The 25230-nt window shown below is 43.7% G+C and overlaps 1 protein-coding gene across 1 annotated transcript in view; it reads left to right on the plus strand.

The window, feature by feature from the left end:
- vwde (von Willebrand factor D and EGF domains) overlaps nucleotides 1–25230 on the plus strand; it is a 306182-nt gene that overhangs the window by 27006 nt on the left and 253946 nt on the right. Inside the window, exons 8-10 of the mRNA XM_068052969.1 lie at nucleotides 13472–13540; nucleotides 16884–17116; nucleotides 24312–24401. Of these exons, the coding sequence (XP_067909070.1) occupies nucleotides 13472–13540; nucleotides 16884–17116; nucleotides 24312–24401 (392 nt within the window). The remainder of the gene's footprint in view (nucleotides 1–13471; nucleotides 13541–16883; nucleotides 17117–24311; nucleotides 24402–25230) is intronic.

Genomic DNA, 25230 nt, shown 5'->3' on the forward strand with positions numbered 1-25230 from the left:
ACTCCAAACCATGTTACATGGAATTACATCTCTCTTTAAGGACCTCAATTGCTAAACCTGAAACAAGTAGTACTTTTACATTCCTTAACCTTGTGCCAATCCTCACTACTTAATGAATCAAGGTAACATTTTAACCAATTTGTCCCACATGTTGTTGAAGTATCAACACTACTTAGTACTGCACAGTTAAAGGTGACTGCGACTCACACATTCATCACATGGACAAAACTCCTTGTGACCAGTATAATTTGTTCTAATTCATCGTTATCTTGATTCTCTTCCTTAGATTTCTCTTCATCATGTGTCATTTTGAGGAGCCTGCCTCTTGACTTTGGGAAGTTCACTGCACAATGATATTTTGACTCACACCTGAAGCACCTATTAACTGTTCCTTGAGCCTTTCTAGGATTCATCCACTTATTATTGCTGTTCCAAGTTTGTCTTCTGCTGTTAAAGCCAGATCTGCCCAAGGTGCTTTCATTGTCATTCTGCCTGTCTTTTATTCTTACATTGTATTGACCCCTGTATCCAGCATCTGGACTATTTCAAAATCTGTCAGTCAGTGAGTCTTCTATTCTTTGTGTCACCACAGAATGTCTCATTTGTTCCATGAAAGCTGAAGCAAATGATTGTTTCCTTAGGATTTGTTTTTAAGACAGCAGACATCTGATCCAACAAAGTCACCATCTCCGAGAACCGAACACCAGGGAGAACCAATGGCCTGTCCATATGAGACACCTTTGGACAATGCAGTAATTTAAATACTAGTACCAATCCAGGGATCCTCAAATTGGTTTTTGTCAGCCTTTTATACAATCTGTTAAAGTTTTTATATATTCTTCCATCAAATTATGACCATGCCTCTTAGGCATTTAACAGATCATCTTTCATTTAGATTTCATCTAAGAACTCTAATAGAAGGCCCAAACCTTCACTACTATCCAACTAATGGGCATCCATCTCACAGCGTACTTCCGATTTTACCTCTTGTAGGAAACAACATTGCCAAAGCCACACCTTATTTTCTCTTTGGTAGGGACATAACCCGTGTTTACATATCCACTTTGTTCTTCCAATGATCGTATGATTCAGTCTTCAAGAACATCAGAGGGTAATCACACCCAACAATTTACACTTACTTTCTGCCACTCGGATTTTAGTTTTCTGTCTGAACTTTTTTTTTTAGTTTCCAACATTCACCTTTAGCCAACCATTCCCTGCTGCCATGTTCATTCCATAAAGCCAGGTGGTGTAGGATAGAAAAGGAGCCAATCTTTACACACATTTTATTTACGGAGAAACACATTACAAACACACACCTCCTGACACAAAGAGACAGTTTTAGTCAGTTTAGGGGCACAAGTAAATTCCCAGTTAATGCCCACTATCTGCATGCAATTAATTACAATTAATATACAATTAACAAGGGAGGGTTTCAACAGAAGATGAACTGAGGCAGGGGTGGAGTCGGACAATGTAACAGAAGTGGAAACAGATGGATTTAGTGATGCTGTGAATATGTAGCCAGTAGCTCATCTCAAAGTCGAGTATGAACCAAGGTTGCAAACAATCTGGTTCAGCCAGTTGCCAGGGAGAGGGATGGAGTCGGTGACTAAGGAATGAAGACTGTGATGGGGACTAGAGACAATGGTTTCAATCTTCTCAATATTTAATTGGAGGAAATTTCTGCTCATCCAGTCCTGGATATCAGACAAACAGGCTGATGGTGTAGAAGCAGGAGGAGTTGGGAGAGGTGGTGGTGAGGTAGAGCTAGGTGTTGTCAATGTGCATGTGCAAACTGACATTCATTTTCAGATGATGATGCAAGGAGCAGCATGTAGATGAGAAATTGGGGGACCCCAACGATAAATCCTTGGGGGACAGCAGAGTGACGGTGCAGGAGCTGGAAGAAAAGTCATTACAGGCTAATCTGTGGCTATTATCAGATAAGAATGGAGCCAACCAACTGGAAGATGGTGGAGAGGCTTTGGAGGAAGATGGTGTGGCCAACAATGTCAAAGACTGCAGACAGGTCGAGGAAGATGGAGAGAGAAAGTTTACCTTTGTCATAGTCACATAGGATGTCGTTTGTAACTTTGATAAGAGCCATTACAGTACTGTGGCAGGTGCGGAAACATAATTAGAGGGATTCAGACGTACATTTCTGGGACAGATGGACATGGAATTGGAGGCACCAACACATTCAAGGACTTTGTAGAGGAAAGGGAGGTTGGAGATGCATGATAGATTTCAAGGACAGTGGCATCAAGGGTTTTTTGAGGTGTGGGGCCATGATGGTAGATTTGAAGGAGAGAGGGACAGTACCTGAAGAGGGAGACCCATTAACAGTCAGCTAACATGGGAACCAAGGACTAGGAAGGGAAGTTTAATGTTCAGAACTTTAGTGAGAATAGGGTCAGAGGAGCAAAGGGTGGGTCTCATGGTCTAGATGTGCTCGGAGAGGGCATGAAGGGAAATAGGAAAGAAACTAGAGAAAGACACGATTCCAGGGCTAGGGCGGGGGAATTTTTTTTTAGAGCTTTTTGTGGTTTGGTGGGTAAGGGGAAGGGAAGGAATTGGAAGAGGCAGCTGATCGGATGGCCTCAGTCTTAGTAACAGAGTCTATGAGCTTCTCACACTTGTGGTTGGAGGTGAGGTTGGAGGAGACGGAGAGGGGTTTAAGAAGACGGTTTGCAGTAAAGAGGCCCAAGATATCTTTGCATTCTAGGATGATCCTGGAATAGTGAGCAATTTTAGCAGATGAGAGCAGGACTCAATAGTGCTTTATGTGATCCAGCCAGATCTGATGGTGAATGGTTAAATCAGTTGTCCTCCATATCCATTCAAGTTTGTGCCCCGGGACTTAAGGAAGTGGAGAACAGGGCCATACCTGGGGCAATGGCCATGCTAAGAAGAAGTAGTGGTTTTAGTGGGGACTATGCGATCAAAGGTAAAGGTGAGGATGTGGTTATTGCCTCAGAAATGTTGTGCCAAAGGCTAGATATTTGGGACTTTGAAAGTGAGTTATCAGTGAATTGGGCGGAATCTTTTTCCAAGGGTGTACGTAGCAGGAAGTAGGGTTGAGACAGAGATGTTGGTGGAGAAAGATTCAAGAATGTGATCAGAGATGGCCTTATCTGTGATTGATATGATGGGAGTAGCAAGGCTACATGAGATGGTAAGGTCAAGACTGTGACCGTGAATATGGGTTGGGGAGTTTACATCTGGAGAAAGATGAAGGGAGAATAAGAAAACAGAGGAAAGAGCTTGATGAGTTAAGATGAAGGTTGAAATTACCAAGGATGAGAAGGTGCTCGATGCAGAGGCTGATACAGGAAAGCAGGGAAGCTATCTCAGTGATAAAATTTTCATGGTACTTAGGGGTGGTAGAAAGTGAGATTTTTAAATGAAAGGCGACAGGGATGGATCAAGGTCAAAGGAGGAGAAGGTACCAGAGGAGTATGGGGAAAGGCCAAGGTGTGATTTGGTGATGAGCCACCTCCCCATCGTGATGATTTTGGGGCAAGTAGTGGAAGGGATAGCCAGGTGGGGAGGCTTCATTTAGGGGGAAGGTGTGATTACCCCTCATTCAGGTTTCTGGCAAAACCATAATGTTGATGCAGTTATCCACAAAAAGCTCGTAGATGGCAAGGGCCTTATTCACAAGTGACTGGATATTCTAGAAGGAGATGTGGAGTGGAACGGTGATAGCTGATCTGCTGGTAGAGTCCACAGGGAGGGGTGAGGTGCACTGGGAGGCAATTGACAAGATTAGCCCCCAGAAGACACACTGAGAGAGAAGGTTGGCGAGAGAGGATGGGCAGTTTTGGGTTGATGTGCATATTGAGGCAGTGCCAAGTGACTCGATGGGCCCTTGAAGGATGCCAACAGAGACACAGAGAGAAGCTGCATATAAGAGGAAGTCAAGCCTTGGGCAGCAACAGGAGAATAGGAAGTTCGAGGAGTACTGAAGGTTTGGGGTAGGGATTTGGGAGGGCTGAGTACCTGAGAAAGAAGAAATGAAAAGATGCATGATGACAAGAGAGAGGGTTCTAGGAGGCATAAAGAGAAAAGAAGTAAAAAAAAAGTAGAGAAAAATGTGGAAATACAAGTGATGGACTTGGATCCAGAACAGCAACCAAAATGCGTACACGAATGGATACGGAAACTCAAGTTACTTAGGCCTGGTTACGCAACAATTTAAGATATATAAAAAACTACTAGTAAACCAGGAATAGACTTGAGATAATAGGAGGGAGTCTAGAGTTAAAGTCAGAGGTCCCATGGTGGGATAAAGTTGACGTAGATAGGGTGGAGTCAGCATGGAGTATCAACAAAATGTTGTCCAAGTTGAAAAGCTGGTGTAGTGAGCAAGTGAACTTCAGAAGCTGTTTGAGATCAGAATATCAAAGGACATACTGATGGAGATGCTTCTGTGGGAATGAAGATCCAGGAGGAGTACAGAATTGGTTGTGTGGCAGAAAGATGACGGCAAAGTTGAAGGTCACCATATGATCCAGAAGAGACAGAGAAGTCTTCTTCAGTCCAGGTGAGTCCCAGGCTTGGGAGGTGCTGTTGAAGAAGTTTTGGTGAGTTACTGCAGTGCATCTTGTAGATGGTTCACACTGCAACCATGCCATACCTGTGCTGGAGCGATTGTTTAACTTGGTGGTTGGGATGCTGATCAAGCGGGTGCTTTGTCTTGGATTGTTGCGATCTTCTTGAGTGTTATTGGAGATGCACCCATCCAGGCAAGTGCCTTGCAGACGATGGAAATGCTTTGGGGAGTCAGACGGTGAGTTAGATGCCACAGAATAGCTGGCCTCTGACCTGCTCTTTTAGCCACTGTATTTATGTGGCTAGTCCAGTTATTTTTCTGCTCAATAGTGGCTCCTAGGATGTTGTGGGATTTGGTGATGTCAAGGGGAGATGATTAGACTTTCTCATGTTGGAAATGGTCATTACCTGGCACTCGTATGGTGCATGTGTTACTGACCACTTATCATCCCACTCCTCGATACTGTTTGGATTTTGCTGTATTTGGACAGGGATTGCTTCACTATCTGAGAAATTGTGACTGGAGTTGAACACTACAGTCATCAGCGACCATCACTGATTATGGAGGGAAGATCATTGATGGGACAGCTGAAGATGCTTGGGCCGAGGACACTGCCCTCGGGATCATCTGCAGCGATGTCCTGGGGATGAGAAATTGGCCTCCAAAAACCAGAACTATCTTCCTTTGTGCTAGGTATGGCTCCAGCCAATGGAGAGGTTTTATTTCCCCCCCGATACCCATTGACTTAATCTTTCATGAGCCTCCTTGGTGTGACACTCATTCAAATGTTACCTTGATATCACTTTTACCTCACCTCTGGAATTCTGCTCTTTTGTCCATGTTGGAATCAAGGTTGGAAATAAGGTTTTTTTTTATTCAGAGATACATCACTGAAACAGGCCCTTCGGCCCACCGAGTCTGTGCCAACCATCAACATTCCTACATTCCTACCTCATCCCCACCTTCTCCATAGTCCCCTACCACCTACCTATACTAGGGGCAATTTATAATGGCCAATTTACTTATCAATCTGCAAGTCTTTGGCTGTGGGAGGAAACCAGAGCACCCGGTGAAAACCCACACGGTTCACAGGGAGAACTTGCAAACTCCACGCAGGCAGTACCCAGAATTGAACCCGGGTTGCTGGAGCTGTGAGGCTGCGGTGCTAACCACTGCGCCACTGTGCCGCCCAGGTCTGGACTTGAATAGTCCTGACGGAACCCAATCAGAGCATCGGTGAGCAGGTTGTTGGTGAGCTGCTAGATAGCACTGTCGATGACACTTGCTATCACTTTGCTGATGATCGAATGCAGGCAAATTACATGGTAATTGCCGGATCGGATTTGTCCTGCATTTTTGTGGACTGGGCAATTTTCCACTTTGTAGGGCAGATGCCAGTGTTGTAGCTGTACTGAAACAGCTTGGCTAGTGGTGTGGCTAGGTATGGATCATCAGTCTTTGGCACTACAGCTGGGATATTGTCTGGACCCATAGCCTTTGCTGTATCTAGTGTACTCAGACAATTTTTGATGTCACAGATTGAATCATATTAGCTGAAAACTGCCATACGTGATATTGCAGACCCCAGGAGGAGGCCGAGATGGATCATGCACGCGTTGCTTCTGGCTGAAGATGGTTGCAAATGCTTCAGCCTTGTCTTTTGCACTGATGTGACAGATTCTGCCATCGTTGAGGATGAAGATATTTAAGGAGCTTCCTCCCATTAGTTGTTCAATTGTCCATCACCATTCATGACTGAATGTGGCAGGATTGCAGAGCTTTGATCTGATACATTGATTGTGGGATCATTTAGCTGTCGATTGCATGTTGCTTCTGATGTTTAGCATGCCGGTTGTCCAGTGTTGTTCCTTGACCAGGTTAGCACCTCATTTTCAGGTATGCTTGGTGCTGCTCCCGGCAGGCTGTTCTACACTCCTCATTGAGTCAGGGTTGGTACCCCAGCTTGTTACTAATGGTAGAGTGAGGGATATGCTGGGCCATGAGGTTAGAGATTGATTGAATACAATTTTGCTACTGCTCAGTTTTGAGCTGCTAGATCTGTTTAGTCATTTAACTCATTGGCCACAATACAAAGAGGGTATTAGAATTAGAACATTACAGCGCAGTACAGGCCCTTCGGCCCTCGATGTTGCGCCGACCTGTGAAACCATCTGACCTACACTATTCCATTTTCATCCATATGTCTATCCAATGACCACTTAAATGCCCTTAAAGTTGGCGAGTCTACTACTGTTGCAGGCAGGGCGTTCCACGCCCCTACTACTCTCTGAGTAAAGAAACTACCTCTGACATCTGTCCTATATCTATCACCCCTCAACTTAAAGCTATGTCCCCTCGTGTTTGCCATCACCATCCGAGGAAAAAGACTCTCACTATCCACCCTATCTAACCCTCTGATTATCTTATATGTCTCTATTAAGTCACCTCTCCTCCTCCTTCTCTCCAACGAAAACAACCTCAAGTCCCTCAGCCTTTCCTCGTAAGACCTTCCCTCCATACCAGGCAACATCCTAGTAAATCTCCTCTGCACCCTTTCCAAAGCTTCCACATCCTTCCTATAATGCGGTGACCAGAACTGCACGCAATACTCCAGGTGCGGTCTCACCAGAGTTTTGTACAGCTGCAGCATGACCTCGTGGCTCCGAAACTCGATCCCCCTACTAATAAAAGCTAACACACCATATGCCTTCTTAACAGCCCTATTAACCTGGGTAGCAACTTTCAGGGATTTATGTACCTGGACACCAAGATCTCTCTGTTCATCTACACTACCAAGAATCTTCCCATTAGCCCAGTACTCTGCATTCCTGTTACTCCTTCCAAAGTGAATCACCTCACACTTTTCCGCATTAAACTCCATTTGCCATCTCTCAGCCCAGCTCTGCAGCCTATCTATGTCCCTCTGTACCCTACAACATCCTTCGGCACTATCCACAACTCCACCGACCTTCGTGTCATCCGCAAATTTACTAACCCACCCTTCTACACCCTCTTCCAGGTCATTTATAAAAATGACAAACAGCAGTGGCCCCAAAACACATCATTGCGGTACACCACTAGTAACTAAACTCCAGGATGAAGATTTGCCATCAACCACCACCCTCTGTCTTCTTTCAGCTAGCCAATTTCTGATCCAAAGCTCTAAATCACCTTCAACCCCATACTTCCGTATTTTCTGCAATAGCCTACCGTGGGGAACCTTATCAAACGCCTTACTGAAATCCATATACGCTACATCCACGGCTTTACCCTCATCCACCTGTTTGGTCACCTTCTCGAAAAACTCAATAAGGTTTGTGAGGCACGACCTACCCTTCACAAAACCGTGCTGACTATCGCTAATGAACTTATTCTTTTCAAGATGATTATAAATCCTGTCTCTTATAACCTTTTCCAACATTTTACCCACAACCGAAGTAAGGCTCACAGGTCTATAATTACCAGGGCTGTCTCTACTCCCCTTCTTGAACAAGGGGACGACATTTGCTATCCTCCAGTCTTCCGGCACTATTCCTGTCGACAATGATGACATAAAGATCAAGGACAAAGGCTCTGCAATCTCCTCCCTAGCTTCCCAGAGAATCCTAGGATAAATCCCATCTGGCCCAGGGGACTTATCTATTTTCACACTTTCCAAAATTGATAACACCTCCTCCTTGTGAACCTCAATCCCATCTAGCCTAGTAGTCTGAATCTCAGTATTCTCCTCGACAACATTTTCTTTCTCTACTGTAAATACTGACAAAAAACTTTCTCTACTGTAAATACTATCCTCACTGTGAAGACAGAACTTGGCCTCCAAAACATCTGTACAGTGGTCACTTCCTACCAATATTATCATGGACAGATGCATCTGCAACAGGTAGATTGGTGAGGACAAGGTCAAGTTGGTTTTTGCCTCGTGTTGGTTCTTTTGGCACCTGCCATAAACCCAGCCTGGCAACTTTGTCCTTCAGGACTGTTCCAGCTCTGTCAGTGTTGGTACCACCAAGCTACTCTTGGTGATAGATATTGAAGTCCCTCACCTAGAGTACATTCTATGCCCTTGTGCTTCTTCCAAATGGTGTTAAACATGGTGGAGTACTGATTCAAAGTGGTAGGTGATAATCAGGAGGAGGTTTCCTTGCCCATGCTTAATTTCATGCCATGGAACTTCACAAAGTCCAGACTGTACACCACTGCGCCACCGCTTCTGTTAGGTCATATACAGGGCTGGTGATGGAGGAGTTTGCAACGTTGGCTGCTATGATTTTCAAAATATGACAATTTCAGCTCTGACTAGACTGTGAGACAGCTTTCCCTACATTGAAACAACCCCCCAGATCAGGAGGACCACACAGGATTGATAGGGTTGGTTGAGTCTTTGCCTTAGAACAAAGAACAAACAAAGAACAAAGATAATTACAGCACAGGAACAGGCCCTTCGGCCCTCCAAGCCTGCGCCGATCCAGATCCTCTCTCTAAACATGTCGCCTATTTTCTAAGGTTCTGTATCTCTTTTCTTCCTGCCCATTCATGTATCTATCTAGATACATCTTAAAAGACTCCATCGTGCCCGCATCTACCACCTCCGCTGGCAATGCGTTCCAGGTGCCCACCACCCTCTGCGTAAAGAACTTTCCACGCATATCCCCCCTAAACTTTTCCCCTTTCACTTTGAACTCGTGTCCTCTAGTAATTGAAACCCCCACTCTGGGAAAAAGCCTCTTGCTATCCACCCTGTCTATACCTCTCATGATTTTGTACACCTCAATCAGGTCCCCCCTCAACCTCCGTCTTTCTAATGAAAATAATCCTAATCTGCTCAACCTCTCTTCATAGCTAGCGCCCTCCATACCAGGCAACATCCTGGTGAACCTCCTCTGCACCCTCTCCAAAGCATCCACATCCTTTTGATAATGTGGCGACCAGAACTGTACGCAGTATTCCAAATGTGGCCGAACCAAAGTCCTATACAACTGTAACATGACCTGCCAACTCTTGTACTCAATGCCCCGTCCGATGAAGGAAAGCATGCCGTATGCCTTCTTGACCACTCTATTTACCTGCGTTGCCACCTTCAGGGAACAGTGGACCTGAACACCCAAATCTCTCTTGACATCAATTTTCCCCAGGACTTTTCCATTTACTGTATAGTTCACTCTTGAATTGGATCTTCCAAAATGCATCACCTCGCATTTGCCCTGATTGAACTCCATCTGCCATTTCTCTGCCCAACTCTCCAGTCTATCTATATTCTGCTGTATTCTCTGACAGTCCCCTTCACTATCTGCTACTCCACCAATCTTAGTGTCGTCTGCAAATTTGCTAATCAGTCCACCTATACTTTCCTCCAAATCATTAATGTATATCACAAACAACAGTGGTCCCAGCACGGATCCCTGTGGAACACCACTGGTCACACGTCTCCATTTTGAGAAACTCCCTTCTACTGCTACTCTCTGTCTCCTGTTGCCCAGCCAGTTATTTATCCATCTAGCTAGTACACCTTGGACCCCAAGCGCCTTCACTTTCTCCATCAGCCTGCCATGGGGAACCTTATCAAACGCCTTACTGAAGTCCATGTATATGACATCGACAGCCCTTCCCTCATCAATCAACTTTGTCACTTCCTCAAAGAATTCTATTAAGTTGGTAAGACATGACCTTCCCTGCACAAAACCATGTTGCCTATCACTGATGAGCCCATTTTCTTCCAAATGGGAATAGATCCTATCCCTCAGTATCTTCTCCAGCAGCTTCCCTACCACTGACGTCAGGCTCACCGGTCTATAATTACCTGGATTATCCCTGCTACCCTTCTTAAACAAGGGGACAACATTAGCAATTCTCCAGTCCTCCGGGACCTCACCCATGTTTAAGGATGCTGCAAAGATATCTGTTAAGGCCCCAGCTATTTCCTCTCTCGCTTCCCTCAGTAACCTGGGATAGATCCCATCCGGACCTGGGGACTTGTCCACCTTAATGCCCTTTAGAATACCCAACACTTCCTCCCTCCTTATGCCGACTTGACCTCGAGTAATCAAACATCTGTTCCTAACCTCAACATCCGTCATGTCCCTCTCCTCGGTGAATACCGATGCAAAGTACTCGTTTAGAATCTCACCCATTTTCTCTGAGTCCAAGCATAACATTCCTCCTTTGTCCTTTAGTGGGCCAATCCTTTCTCTAGTTACCCTCTTTCTCCTTATATATGAATAAAAGGCTTTGGGATTTTCCTTAACCCTGTTTGCTAAAGATATTTCATGACCCCTTTTAGCCCTCTTAATTCCTCATTTCAGATTGGTCCTACATTCCCGATATTCTTTCAAAGCTTCGTCTTTCATCAGCCGCCTAGACCTTATGTATGCTTCCTTTTTCCTCTTAGCTAGTCTCACAATTTCACCTGTCATCCATGGTTCCCTAATCTTGCCATTTCTATCCCTCATTTTCACAGGAACATGTCTCTCCTGCACGCTAATCAACCTCTCTTTAAAAGCCTCCCACATATCACATGTGGATTTACCTTCAAACAGCTGCTCCCAATCTACATTTCCCAGCTCCTGCCGAATTTTGGTGTAGTTGGCCTTCCCCCAATTTAGCACTCTCCCTTTTGGACCACTCTCGTCTTTGTCCATGAGTATTTTAAAGCTTACGGAATTGTGATCACTATTCCCAAAGTAGTCCCCGACTGAAACTTCAACAACCTGGCCGGGCTCATTCCCCAACACCAGGTCCAGTATGGCCCCTTCCCGAGTTGGACTATTTACATACTGCTCTAGAAAACCCTCCTGGATGCTCCTTACAAATTCTGCTCCATCTGGACCTCTAACACTAAGCGAATCCCAGTCAATGTTGGGAAAATTAAAATCTCCTATCACCACCACCCTGTTGCTCCTACATCTTTCCATAATCTGTTTACATATTTGTACCTCTATCTCACGCTCGCTGTTGGGAGGCCTGTAGTACAGCCCCAACATTGTTACCGCACCCTTCCTATTTCTGAGTTCTGTCCATATTGCCTCACTGCTCGAGTCCTCCATAGTGCCCTCCTTCAGCACAGCTGTGATATCCTCTTTGACCAGTAATGCAACTCCTCCACCCCTTTTACCTCCCTCTCTATCCCGCCTGAAGCATCGATATCCTGGGATATTTAGTTGCCAATCATGCCCTTCCCTCAACCAAGTCTCAGTAATAGCAATAACATCATACTCCCAGGTACTAATCTGAATTCAGTGCCTCGGTCGAGGCTGATTGGTCCGTCCGATTTTATTCTTGTGATGTTTATTTCTAGCTGTTTGATTGGCTTGGTAGGTCATTTCAGATGGCAGTTTAGAGTCAGCTGTGCTGCTGTGGGGCCTGAGTCACTTTGAGGCCAGATTGCATAAGGAGCGCAGGTTTGTTCCCTAAAGGGCATTAATGAATCAGTTGGGTTTTTATGACAATCAATAGCTTCATTGATACCATTACTGATGCCAGCTTTTGATTACAGATTTAGTCTTTTTTAACACTATCCTAATTCATAAAGTGTTATGGTGGGATTTTAATTTAAAGATTATTAGTCCAGGCCTCTGCGTTGTTTGTCCAGAAACATAATCACAACACTAATGTAACCTATATGTAGTTATTTAAAAGAAAATGCATGGTTTTAAGAGAGACAAGAAGTTGATGGTGGTAATATCCAGTAACTTATAAACTCAACAGACAAATGAAATCTGATAAATTATCATATAATTTATATATATTGTCTATGACACAGTTCAGTGCAGCACAACATGGAAAAATAAGTTATGAGTTTCTACTTCAAATCCAATCTGTGCAAAAGGAAAATTGAACCCACTACTCACCTGGATGATTTAAATCTATTAATCAAACTGGCGTCAGGGATCATGAAGATAAAGTGACCACTCTTAGCCCTGAAAGACAAGCAGATAGGCTATAGTTTCCTCATTGGGCTATGCTGCACATGATGAAAGAGATGACATTAGGTTGAAGGACTAATTCAGTTCAGAGTATGCTGGGATACATTACTACAACTGGACATAAAACTGGACCGTAAAAATACTGGAATTTTTAAAAAATGACCGAATTAATTTGAGAATATTGCTGAAAAAAGAGACATGCTAATGAAACTTTCCATCTTGCCCTCATCAGGGCAGGCACAAGAATGGCAAATTTCAAAGGGAGCAGCAATTTATACTGCATGAGAAAAGGGTGCTGATTGTTTGGCAAGTCGACTCTGGTCGAGGCATTGACATGGTGAATGCACCAGGGAACTATTGTCCTCCGCGCTTTTGTTTAATTCAGAAAAGGCGTATGTCCCAATGACTGGTGAATTGTATCAAACAACATGTTCCTTCGGCTGTTCACAACAGGCAGAGTACTAACTGTACTCAACCAGCCCGTACTTGCAAAACTCAGAATACATTGTCTAACATTAGATGTGATTCCGCGATTGGACAGCACGTACAGAAAAATCCTGAGTATGCTAAGAGTTTGCACTAACAACAAACTAAGAATTATCAGTCAGGCTCACAATGTGGCTTATTTATTCTTGCTAGAAGCTACATATATTTATACGTAGGGACCTGTCCTCTCAAGGCAAAAGGAACATGGCCAGGCATTGCACCTTTTTTGAATTAAACAAGTATGATGGACAGTAGTTCCTTGCTGCATTCTGTATGGCAATGCCTCGACCAATTAGTGTGGACTTGCCAACCAATGAGCACCCTTTTCTCATGCAGGATAAATTGTTGCTCCCTTTGAAATTTGGCATTCTTGCATCTGTCCTGATGAGTGCAAGACGAAAAGCTTCGACAGCATGTCTTTTTCAGCAATGCCCAAGTTCTGTACTACCAAGTGACAATTTATTCGAACTTAAACCTCCATGATATTTATTTCGTTCTGTCCTAGTCGTGTCTGAAACAAAAGAACAAAGGAACTGTGGTTCAGAGGAGACTGAAATTGGAAACAGATGTAGAGGTAAGTGTCCACATAATTCATGTTATCATATCAGTAATATATATACATTCATTCTCATAACTTTGAACCTGTCAGTTTATTTTAGTATTCAGAGCTAACATTACTTCAAGAGACTGGAAGTTAAATTGGCTTACCCCCAAAAATGAGTGGGGGTTAGCAGCACATGATTAACCTGCTCTCATGCGTTGTATTGCAGGCAGCACATTGAATTTGTGCAACCTGTGGTTTCAATGTTTGCTGTGTGCAGCCAGTGTTACCACACAGTTAATTGGCTGCACACATCAGCAGAGAGCCCAGTATTGCGAGTGGCTAGTACTACTTGCAGGCAGCCTGTTCTTCTTAAAGGGGAGGTGCATTGTGGCTGCAAAAAGTGGGGGGATTTTTTTGAAACGTGAATCTGTGCTGCAACAGGTCAAAGAATAACTGATCATGTGACAGCATGTGCATCAGTGTTTTCTTAAAGTGCACTGAAACTCTTGGTGCAAGATGTGGAGAGAAGGAGAGACATCCTGAGCAGCAAGGGGGCAAGTGGCCCTTCAGAAATGTGTTCAGGAGACGGTAGGGAAAAGTAGCTGTGGAGGTCAATGACAGGAGTGTTGTTCTAAAAACATGGATGCAGTGCAGCACGAAGTTTAGTGATCTCACATGAGTTGACAAGGTGATTGAGTTAATCTCCAAATGATGTTCCTGCACACTTCCCATCAGAAGTGTTGCCTGTGCAACTTGGGCCCCACTTTCAAGTGTTAGGTGCCACCCTAAAAATGGGCATTACAGAGCCCAATTTAACCCCAAATCTAAATCAGTTAAATTAAATTAAATCAAATTTATTTGATTAGCGACTGCCAATATTTACTGCCTGTAAACTACTTTGTTTAATTATTTACACATCTGATTTTCATAATACAATGACATTAAAATTATTTTCTCTGTGTTTATGTATTAATATTCTTTTATATTTTCACCAGTTGTATCCTTTTCTTCCCATTCCTGAGCTTTTTGAGGATAATTTAAATTGTTATTTGTGGGCAAAATGGGGGAAAAGAAGATCAGATGAAATATAAATCGGGCTGCCAATTAACTATCACCCATTTTTCGCCTTTGGATAAAAGTCAGAATTAACCCCTCTGATTCCTTGTGATTCTTGTAGATTTATTATATTCTTTTGTTTTCACCCGTTGAGGGAGATTCTTTTCCCATAGGGTGGCAGGAGGAGGCCACCTGGTCATGCAGCAGGGTCACCTCTCTGTTCAGTGGTATCTCCCACTTCCCCCCTCTTCCTCCTTCTCTCCTACCTCTTGTTCCTCCCCCAATGAGCTGTCTCCTTCCAGGCCCTCACTTTCCTTAAGGTCCACACCTCTCTGGAGGACCATGTTATGGACAGTGCAACAGATCACCACAATGACCGAGACCCTTGCAGGAGGACATTGGAGGATGCCACCTGGCCAATCCAGAACCAGATTCACGTCCTCAGAAACCTATGGGGATTGAGCTACGGAGTGGGACTGGCGGCATAGCTCCATGGAGAGCCGGCATGGACTTGATAGGCCGAATGGCTTCCTTCTGTGCCGTAAATGACTCAGTGACTCTGACTCTTTGATGGCCTGCTCAATGGTTGGCCTGCTGAGCAGATGACATTGGTTGTTTCATCTCTATGCCTCTGTCTGGGGCTTTTGTGGAGGGGTCAGTCGTCATCTCATCACTGGATTTCCCTTGTCCACTTGGATCTATTCATGCAGTTTGTGGGATAGAGTGAAGTACCGAGGCAGCCTGACTGGCAGCTGCCAGGAAAGTGAGCGCGTACATAGAGGAAGTTCTTGTTGTGGTAGAGGACCAGCTGGACATTGAGGCAGTGCAAGCATTCTTGTTGATGGATCTCACTGGCTGGTTGCAAGGTACCTTGATGGTTACATGGGTGCACGCAATGATGCCTTGCACTTGGGGGAATCCAGTGATGGAGACTGAACCCAATGCCCCCTGTTCCTGTGCAGGGCCATCTGTATCAATGTGGGTGTAGTCCCTACCCTTCTGAAAAGGGCATCCGTGACCTGCCCGATGGCCTATTGAGATTCTGACTGTGAGTTGCCACCTAGGTCCACGGCTGATCTCTGGAATGACCTGGTTGCACAGAAGTTCAGGGCATCTGAGACATTGACGGCTGCAGGTAGGGGACTGCTTTGGGGGCTGTGAAGCATCAGGTCATCGTGGATCAGAGCACACAGGACCAAGATAGGCTGGATGGCGCATGCCTCCTATGGTATTGGCACTCAGTCATTTGCAGGTAGCTGACTTTTGGGCTGGGCACTTAATGTCTTGGGTAGTGCCTTCCTACCCTTGCAGCCCCCGCTGTGCTCCTCTGGCCTCCAGCTGTCCAGGCGGTTGCATCTGCTGAAGCTCATCCTAGCTGCTCTGTCCAATGTCAGAGTAGCCTGTTCCCATCCAAACTCCCTCTGCTGTCCTTTGTGCATTCACCAGGCCTTCCCATGCCAACCCCAGGTGCCACAGTGATGTTAGTGGGCTCACTTCCCTATCCGGTTTCATCGCACTCTCCAATGTAATATTTAACTCTTCCAGCTTCAACAGTATCCACACTGAGACACATCTGAGACAGCTAAGCTTTATTTACTGCCTCTGCTTTAATTAAATCTGCCATTCCCATAGCCCTCATGTCCCTCCACAATCCTCACATCTTCACGACGCTGTCGTGTTCCTTGTGGCTTTTTCCCATTCCCAGACTTTAAAAATAGTTTCCTGCTCCTGACAAGCCTGTTAATGAACACTTTAATGAGCTCAACAGGCAATTAATTGGACACAGGTGCCTGACCCGTTCCCTCCCTGCCAACTGCAGTTTAAAAATAGCATCGTGCTCCAGAGGACCAATCGCTGACCTCAGAATGTGATCTTCAAATCGCACTCGCTGCCGTTAATGGTCTCAGCGAGGTTTGAAAATCTGGCCAGGATGATGCTTGCCCACAATGCCATCATGATCAAATTGCCTACTGACATTTATGACATTTATCACATGCGGTCACATGTGAAGTATGGGCCCTTTTGCAAAGTACTTGATGGTAGTTGGTGCACATGGAACCATACTTGAGGGCAAAGAGTCAAAGCCATCAAGAGGATAGAAGAGAAGAAAAGCAGACCAAAAGAAGAAATACTATTAAAAAAAACTGAATCCTTTAATATGTGTGTTTGAGTATTACAATGGTCACAAGTATCAAGACCTGAAAAGTTGAATGGGGCTTCCATGTTGTGTAGTAAATGAACATTGCTCAGTCAATTAATCTGAGAATATCTATCATTAATTTTTATAATATTAATGCCGTATGTTTTTATTTACCAGCTAAACGTCCACCATCTCCAGCTGCTCTTGAAGTTGTGGCTGAATTAGATAATGGCAGTATTTACCTGAAATGTTCCTTTGAGAGCCCAGTCGTAAACAGTTCTCTTGGATTCATTATCGCTTGGTTCCGACTGGCACCTGATGGAACTAAAGAGGAGCTACGTCAGGAAACAACAGTCCAGACATTTTCTTTCATAGAATTGGATGGAGTAAATCTCAGGCTTGGGGACAGGGTATGTTACATTTATATAAATATATATATATATATATATATATACACACATAAAAGAATGCTTTGAAGCCATTGCTGTCACTTTTTGAAATTGAAGCTCTGAAAATGCACAAGCTGTTAGGCCAGGATCGTTCCTACAAGTATTGTTTCTGATGGAGTTTGCCGGGTCATTGGGAGGACACCTCACTTCCAAGATGCTGTCAGATACCCACCCCACTATGAGTACATCTTGGGTGACTGCCCACCTCCATGCTGTTTGACACATCGGCACCTCCTGTATAATCCAGACATTTTCTTTTTAGATCACCCATCTTTCAGCCCCAGATCACTTCCCTCACCTTCAGTGGGGCCCATCTCTATCATTTTCGAGGCTGGTACATCTCACCTAATAGATCAGCCTCAGGTATTACACTGGGTCCCTTTGGGAACATCACTGGGAGTTCTTGCCCTTCGCCACTTTCACAGCTTCTCCCTCACATATGTGGCCTTTTAAGGGACTACCAGTGGCTGTGTCAGAAAGCTAAATAGCAATTCACAACTAAAGTTGGGAGCTAGGTCCTGGCCTTGATCCAAGCTGTTCTGCCAAACTCCTGTTGCAGTTACAACAGCCAAGGGAATTTGGCCTCAGGCATTATTGAAACCGCTAGCCTTTTTTCATGGCCTTATTTACGAAACACAACTGAGATCAGTTTTGATGAACAAAATTTGTTTGAGGATTGACTTTTTGCTGTGTTTACTGATGTTCCAAACCATCAAGTCAGAGTGTTGTGTTAGTTAGGGAAAGGTGAATGCTGTGGGAGACTTAAAGAAGGAAGAAAAATATATTTTAAATTGGAGGGGAAAGAAAGCATCATAAAATAGTGACCTTTCTAAAAAACATTTCCAACTATAAGATTTCTCTTTCAGGGATCATAAAATAGATGACATGATTGAACAACTCAATTTCCTTTGATCCATGCTTACAGATTTAGCTCTCAGCACATGCTGACAGTTTGCATGACTGGTAGCAGTTTTTTGTTAAATGTCAGCTGTAGCACATTTAGGCAACATTTTACCGAGATCTTCTTTGCCAGAGAAATTGTTTTTGTTTGCCCTTTGGTTGATAAAATAACATGAACACCTGACTCTATTGAGATGGGATTGGAAAAGGAGAATCAAATGAGTATGTATGTGCGTGAACATTTCAGAATGAAATATAGATATTGAAAATTGGAAAAGTGGTATCTTCCAATAAGGGAGACAGCTCTATGCACCCTCGCCTACAAATAGCCTAATGACTGCTAAAACTGTTCATGTGTACACATTTGCAGAAATGGGAAGTACATACAAAGATAGGAAAGAGGGGCAAGTATAAACATGGGACAAAAAAATACAAAGACAATGCAAAAGTAGGAGAAAGGAAAGGAAATAAGCATTTACAGCGAGCTTTCAACAGCACATATATTTTGAAAACAAGTTTTACAACGCAAATGAGCTATTCGAAGAAACTGCAACGAAGCAGAAATTGGAAAAAGACAAAATACATTCAAAAATATACAGATATACAAAACTGGTATCTCCGATTCCAAGTCCTCGGTGTGCAGAATTTCATACTGCTGCTTGAGTACCCACTAACAAAATTACAGCAGTCCATTTTACATGTCTAGAAAGTTCCTATTTGGGAACTATCTCCAAATTCTTCGCACAAAAAAGGAAAAACAGTACATATGTATGGCATTAGAAATTGTCAAACATGAATTGTCCTTCAGCAAACATCCAGTATGACTTTATTGAATAAGATAATGGAAATTGGTCTTTGGTGAGAGTGCAAAATGGACGATAGTGAATTGGCAGCCCATTTTACAACACATCCATTTTCTTTTTCTTGAAGTTAGTGGAAAAGAAGATTGAGTGGGGTAAAGAAACAAGTTGCTGATTTGCTGTTGCTCAATTTGCATGATTACCTGAGGCTAATTTCACCTCCAGTCAATGTTTTCCCGAATTTTTTTTTGGAATGCACGAGCGAATCGTTTAAATGTGCGGCCCCTTTAAATTTTTTGTGCAGCCGCCCATGTATGGTAATTTAAAGGGGCTGACTTGTGTGCGGCCCATGTGGGGACTTTCAGGCTGCTGTGTGCTTCCAATGTGTTTCAGTTGCACATTTTAGATATGGCACAATTTTCTATGTTCAACCCAAGATGCTAAATTACTTCATTTATTCGTTTGTGGGATGTACGTGCACTATCAAGGCCAATGTTTATTGTCCATTCCTAATTGCCCATGAGAAATTGCTGAGCCACCATCTGGAAGCAGTGTGGTCCATGTAATGTAGGTACACCCACAGTACTGTTGGGAAGGGAGTTCCAGGAATTTGATTGAGCAACAATGAAAGAATATAGAAAATATATTTCCAAGTCAGGATGGTGGATGGTGTGTGACTTGGAGGGAAACTTGCAGGTGGTGGTATTTCCTTGCACCTGTTGCCCTTGTCCATCTAGGTGGTAGAGGTTGTGGGTTTGGAAGATGCTGTTAAAGTAGCCTTGATGAGTTGATGCAGTGTATTTTATAGATGGTACATACTGTAGCCATGGTGCGCTGTTGTTGGAAGGATTGAATGTTAAGCTGATGGATTGGGTGCCAATCAATATGGCTGCTTTGTCCTGGATGGTGTCAAGCTTCTTGAGCTTGCACTCTTGAGCTGCACTCATCCTGGCAAGTGGAGAGTATTCCATCACTTCTGACTTGTGCCTTGTAGATGGTGGAAAGTCTTTGGGGAGTCAGGAGGTGAGATACTTGCCCAGAATACCCAGCCTCTGACCACTGCTGTAGCCAAAATATTTATGTGGTTGGTTCAGTTAGGTTTCTAGTCAATGGTGAGCTCCATGATGTTGATGGTGGGAGATATAGCAATGATAATCCTGTTGAATGTCAAGGGGAGGTGGCTCAATTCTCTCTTGTTGGAGATGGTCATTACCTGGCACATATGTGGCGTGAATGTTACTTGTAACTTATCAGCCCAATCCTGAATGTTGACCAGGTCTTCCTGCATGCAGGCACGGACTGCTTCATTACCTGAGGAATTGCGAATGGAACTAAAGATTGTGAATCATCAGCGAACATCCCCACTTCTGGATTTAAGATGGCAGGAAGATCATAAAGCAGCTGAAGATGGTTGGGCCTAGGACACTGCTGTGAGGAACTTCTACAGTGATGTCCTGGGGCTGAGCTGATTGATCATCAACAAATAGAACCATCTTCCCTTGCGCTAGGTAAGACTCTAGCCAGTGGAGAGCTTTCCCCTAATTCCCATTGACTTCAGTTTTAGTAGAGTTCCTTAATGCCACACTTGGTCAAATGCTGCCTTGATACAAAGGGAGCCACTCTCACCCCACCTCTGGAATTCAGCTCTTTTGTCCATATTACTTACGGACCAAGGCTGTAAAGAGGTCTGGATCCGAGTAGTCCAAGCGGAACCCAGATAAGGCTGAAGCATTTGCAACAATCTTCAGTCAGAAGTGCCGAGTGGATGGTCTATCTCTGCCTCCTACTGAAGTCCCCAGCATCACAGATGCCAGTCTTCAGCCAAATGGATTCACTCCGCGTGATATCAAGAAACGACTGAAGGTACTGGATACTGCAAAGGCTATGGGCCCTGACAACATTCCGGCAAAAGTACTGAAGACCTGTGCTCCAGAACTTGCCGCGCCTCTAGCTAAGCTGTTCCAGTACAGCTGCAACACTGGCATCTACCTGGCAATGTGGAAAATTGCCCAGTTATGTCCTGTACACAAAAAGTAGGACAAATCCAACCCGGCCAGTTACCGCCCCCAATCAGTCCACTCTCGATCATCAGTAAAGTGATGGAAGGTGTCATCAACAGTGCTATCAAATTTCACTTGCTTAGCAATAATCTGCTCATTGACGCTCAGTTTGGGTTCTGCCAGGGCCACTCAACTCTTGGCCTCATTACGGCGTTGGTTCAAACATGGACAAAAGAGCTGAACTCAGGAGGTGAAGTGAGAGGGACTGCCCTTGACAGCAAGGCAGCATTTGACTGAGTATGGCATCAAGGAGCCCTAGCAAAACTGGAGTCAATGGGAATCGGGGAAAACACTCCGCTGGTTGGAGTCATAACCTAGCACAAAGGAAGATGGTTGTGGTTGTTGGTGGTCAATCATCTGAGCTCCAGGACCTCCCTGCAGGAGTTTCTCAGGGTAGTATCCTAGGCCCAACGTCCTTCAACTGCTTCTTCAATGAACTTCCTTCAATTATAAGGTCAGAAGTGGGGATGTTCGCTGATGATTGCACAATGTTCAGCACCATTCTGAAGTACTGAAGCAGTCCATGTAGAAATGCAGCAAGACCTGGACAACATCCAGGCTTTGGGCTGATAAGTGGCAAGTAACATTAACACCACACAAGTGCCAGGCAATGATTATCTCAAACAAGAGAGAATCTAACTATTTCCCTTTGACATTCAATGGCATTACAATCAACATTCGCGGGCTTACCGTTAACCAAAAACTGAACTGGAGTAGCCATATAAATACTGTGGCTACATCAGAAGCTAGGAATCTTGCGGCGAGTAGCTCATCTCCTGACTCTCCAGAGCCTGTCCACCATCTACAAGACACAAGTCAGGAGTGTGATGGAATACTCTCCACTTGCCTGGATGGGTGCAGCTCCAACAACACTCAAGAAGCTCAACACCATTAGGACAAAGCAGCCCACTTGATTAGCATCCCATCCACAAACTCTCTCCACCACCAACGCACTGTGGCAGCAGTGTGTACCATCTACAAGATGCACTGCAGCAACGCACCAAGGCTCCTTAAACAGCATCTTCCAAACCCACGACCTCTACTAACTAGAAGGACAAGGGCAGCAGTTGCATGGAAACACCACCACCCGCAAGTTCCCCTCCAAGTCACACACCATCCTGACTAGGAACTATATCGCCGTTCCTTCACTGTCGCTGAGTCAAAATCCTTGAACTCCCTTCCTAACAGCACTATGGGTGTACCTACCCCACATGAACTGCAGCGGTTCAAGCAGGTGGCTCACCACCACTTTCTCAAGGGCAATTAGGGATGGGCAATAAATGCTGGCTTAGTCCGCGATGCCCGCATCCCATGAATGAATAAAAAAAATTAAACTGAGCATTGATTAGCAGGTTATTGGTGCGTAATTGCTGCTTGATCGCACTGGCAATGACATTTTCCATCAGTTTGCTAATAGTTGAGGGTAAACTGATGGGCAGTAATTGGTTGAATTGGATTTGTCATGCTATCTGTGGACAGGACATACCTGGGCAATTTTCCACATTGATGCCAGTGTTGTAGCTGTACTAGAACAGTTTGGGTAGAGGAATGGCTAGTTCTGGAGTACAATTCTTCAGAATCACAGCAAGGATGTTGTCGAGAGCCATAGACTTTGCTGTATCCAGTATGCTCATCTGTGATGGTGTGGACCTCAGGAGGAGGTTGAGATGGATCATGCACTCGTCGCTTCTGGCTGAAGATGAATGCAAATGCTTCAGCCTTGTCCTTTGCACTGACGTGCTGGGCACCCCTGTCATTGAGGATGGGCATGTTTGTAGAGTCCACTCCTCCTGTTAGTTGTTTAATTGTCCACCACTATTCATGACAGGATGTGGCAGGACTGCAGAGCTTTAATCTGATCGGCCTTGTGCTGCTTCTGGGATGCTTTCCTGCACTCCCCATTGAACCAGGGTTGGTTACCTGATTTGATCGTAATGGAAGAGTGAGGGATATGCTGGGACATGAGGTTACAGATTATGGTTGAATACAACTCTGCTGCTGATGATGGCCCACAGTGCCTCATGGATGCTCAGTTTTGAGTTGCCACACAACGTGATAGAAGGTGTCCTCAGGAGGAGGCTCAGTGGGAAGATGGGACTTTGTCTCCCCATGGACTGTACAGTCGTCACTTACACCACTGCTCTCATAGATAGATGCAAGATAGGGCAGTTAAGATTTTCCACAATGCTGTGGGCCTGGAGTCGGATATAGGCTAGATGGGTAATGACAGCGGATTTTCTCCTCAAAAGGACATTCATGAACCGGATGCAATTTTACGACAATCCGGTCATTTCATAATCACCATTACTGCTACTGGCTTTTTATTACAGATTTATTTTAAATAACTGAATTTAAATTCCTCATTTGCCATAGTTGGATTTGAATGCATGTCTCAGGATCATTAGTACAAGCCTCTGGCTTATTAGTCCAGTAACATAACTGCAATGCTGCTGTATCTGTATTACAAAATACTCAGCTTTCTCATATGAAAATCAATCCCACAGAGGTGCCAACTCATATGTTATTTTAAAGATGTGGAATTTCATTTAATATTTTTCCTGTTATTAAACAACATGGGTAGAGTTTCTGCTTATTTTCACTCATAATATCAACGCATTCTGGGCAGAATCAGCTGAACCAGCACAATAGTGAGTTGCGCCCAAAACCATTGACCTTTGTGTTGTCGAGGATCTTTTCCACTGATTCAATTTTCAATTTGCCTGGATCAGGCCCTGCCCACAAAACTGGCCAAGCCACGGGTTGAAATAAAGAGATTTGACTGATTGCGCTGTTGTGGGAAGTCACTTCAAATGGCACTCATTTTCTTCGATGCACAGATATTAGTAGGCATGTTTTAGAAGTGTTTTCATATCAACAGATATTTACTAGGAAACTGACTGGTGTACATCAATTAAGCTATTAAATGATTCCTTTTTGTAGCTGTTTTCAATAGTTTTAAATGTGGTTACTCACAGGTGGAGGACTGGACACCCTGATGAAAATGTTTTAACCTATTTCAGTAACACTGCACCAGGTTACCACTTTTAAATACATGAAGGAATATGCTTAAAGGAAAAGAATTTTTAAAAATGACATTCCGTTGCACTACCCAGTTATACTGGTTCATGGATGGTTTTATGGCTGTGATTCTGCAAATGAATTTTAGCAAAAACTTGAACTGTAATCTAACCAGTACATTTTGGAGACAGGTTCCTGATTGTGTCCAAAGCAGAAACTCTACCTCACATGTTCAATGGAACAGTAAATTTTGTTCAGTTGCTTAGATCCTCGCAGAGCAATGATAAAAGCAAGTTTATTCACATTTTTAATTTTAGTCTTACCTGAACTGTACTTATGTTAACTATTATCATGTGTTTTCTCTTCTTGAATTCACAGATTTACTGCAGGAGTTTAAGTTTCTACTTGGATAGTCCAGATATTCAAGGACCCTCTGCTGAAAGCAAAGAATTTTTTGCTGGTATCAAGGTATATGAAAAAATTACATTAATGTCCAGTCACCACAAGCTTTTATTTTATCCAGCTTTTTTTAGTAACATTCTGCTGGAAAGCTTTATGAGTTCTACGAAAAAAAACACTAAACTGTGGTATGACAGTCAGTTATTGGAATGCTCTTGGCAGTTTAAAAATGCTATCAAACCTGCAAAGATATAAAACAAAAATACCCCATACTGTAGATTACAAGATAGGTGGATTAAGATAAAGGTACCATAATAGAAGTTTGGGGAATTAAAGCACAACTTCAAAGTGCAGATGAAATTAATCTGCTGGTGATTGAAAGTTAAGACTAAAGCCTTGAATTTCCTCAAAACTTTTGTCAAAACATAACTATCGGGAATTTTCTTGATCATTTGCACAGCCCCCAAGTACCTCCACTGAAACCCCACTTAGAAAATTTTCCACAATTGCATTTTCTTAAACATCTGTGCTATGTGATGGTTTGATAGTTTTACATTTTAATTTTTGTGACACCAAGATAAAGAGGGACTTAATGGAGGAAGTTGGCATATGTTCCATGGTTTCCTTGGCCCTGCTTGTTCCTACTTGTTTTATGCCAGTTGAAGGGAACTGAGTTCATTACTCAGTCCATTACTTGCACAAATGAAGGGAAATATTTCTAAGTTTTGGAAGGAAATAGTGCAATAAGTTTTCATTTACATGTCACAGGTGCAGCTGTATGGTACAAAAGAAAGAATTGATAAAACTGTATGTTTCATAATTAACAAATGCTTGTCTAATAACATAATTTATTGCATTTCATTAATGAAAACCCTGTTTCCATATGGTGTTATTTTGC

The sequence above is a fragment of the Heterodontus francisci genome, chromosome 2 (genome assembly GCF_036365525.1).
Source record: "Heterodontus francisci isolate sHetFra1 chromosome 2, sHetFra1.hap1, whole genome shotgun sequence".
In the NCBI taxonomy this organism is placed as follows: Eukaryota; Metazoa; Chordata; class Chondrichthyes; order Heterodontiformes; family Heterodontidae; genus Heterodontus; species Heterodontus francisci.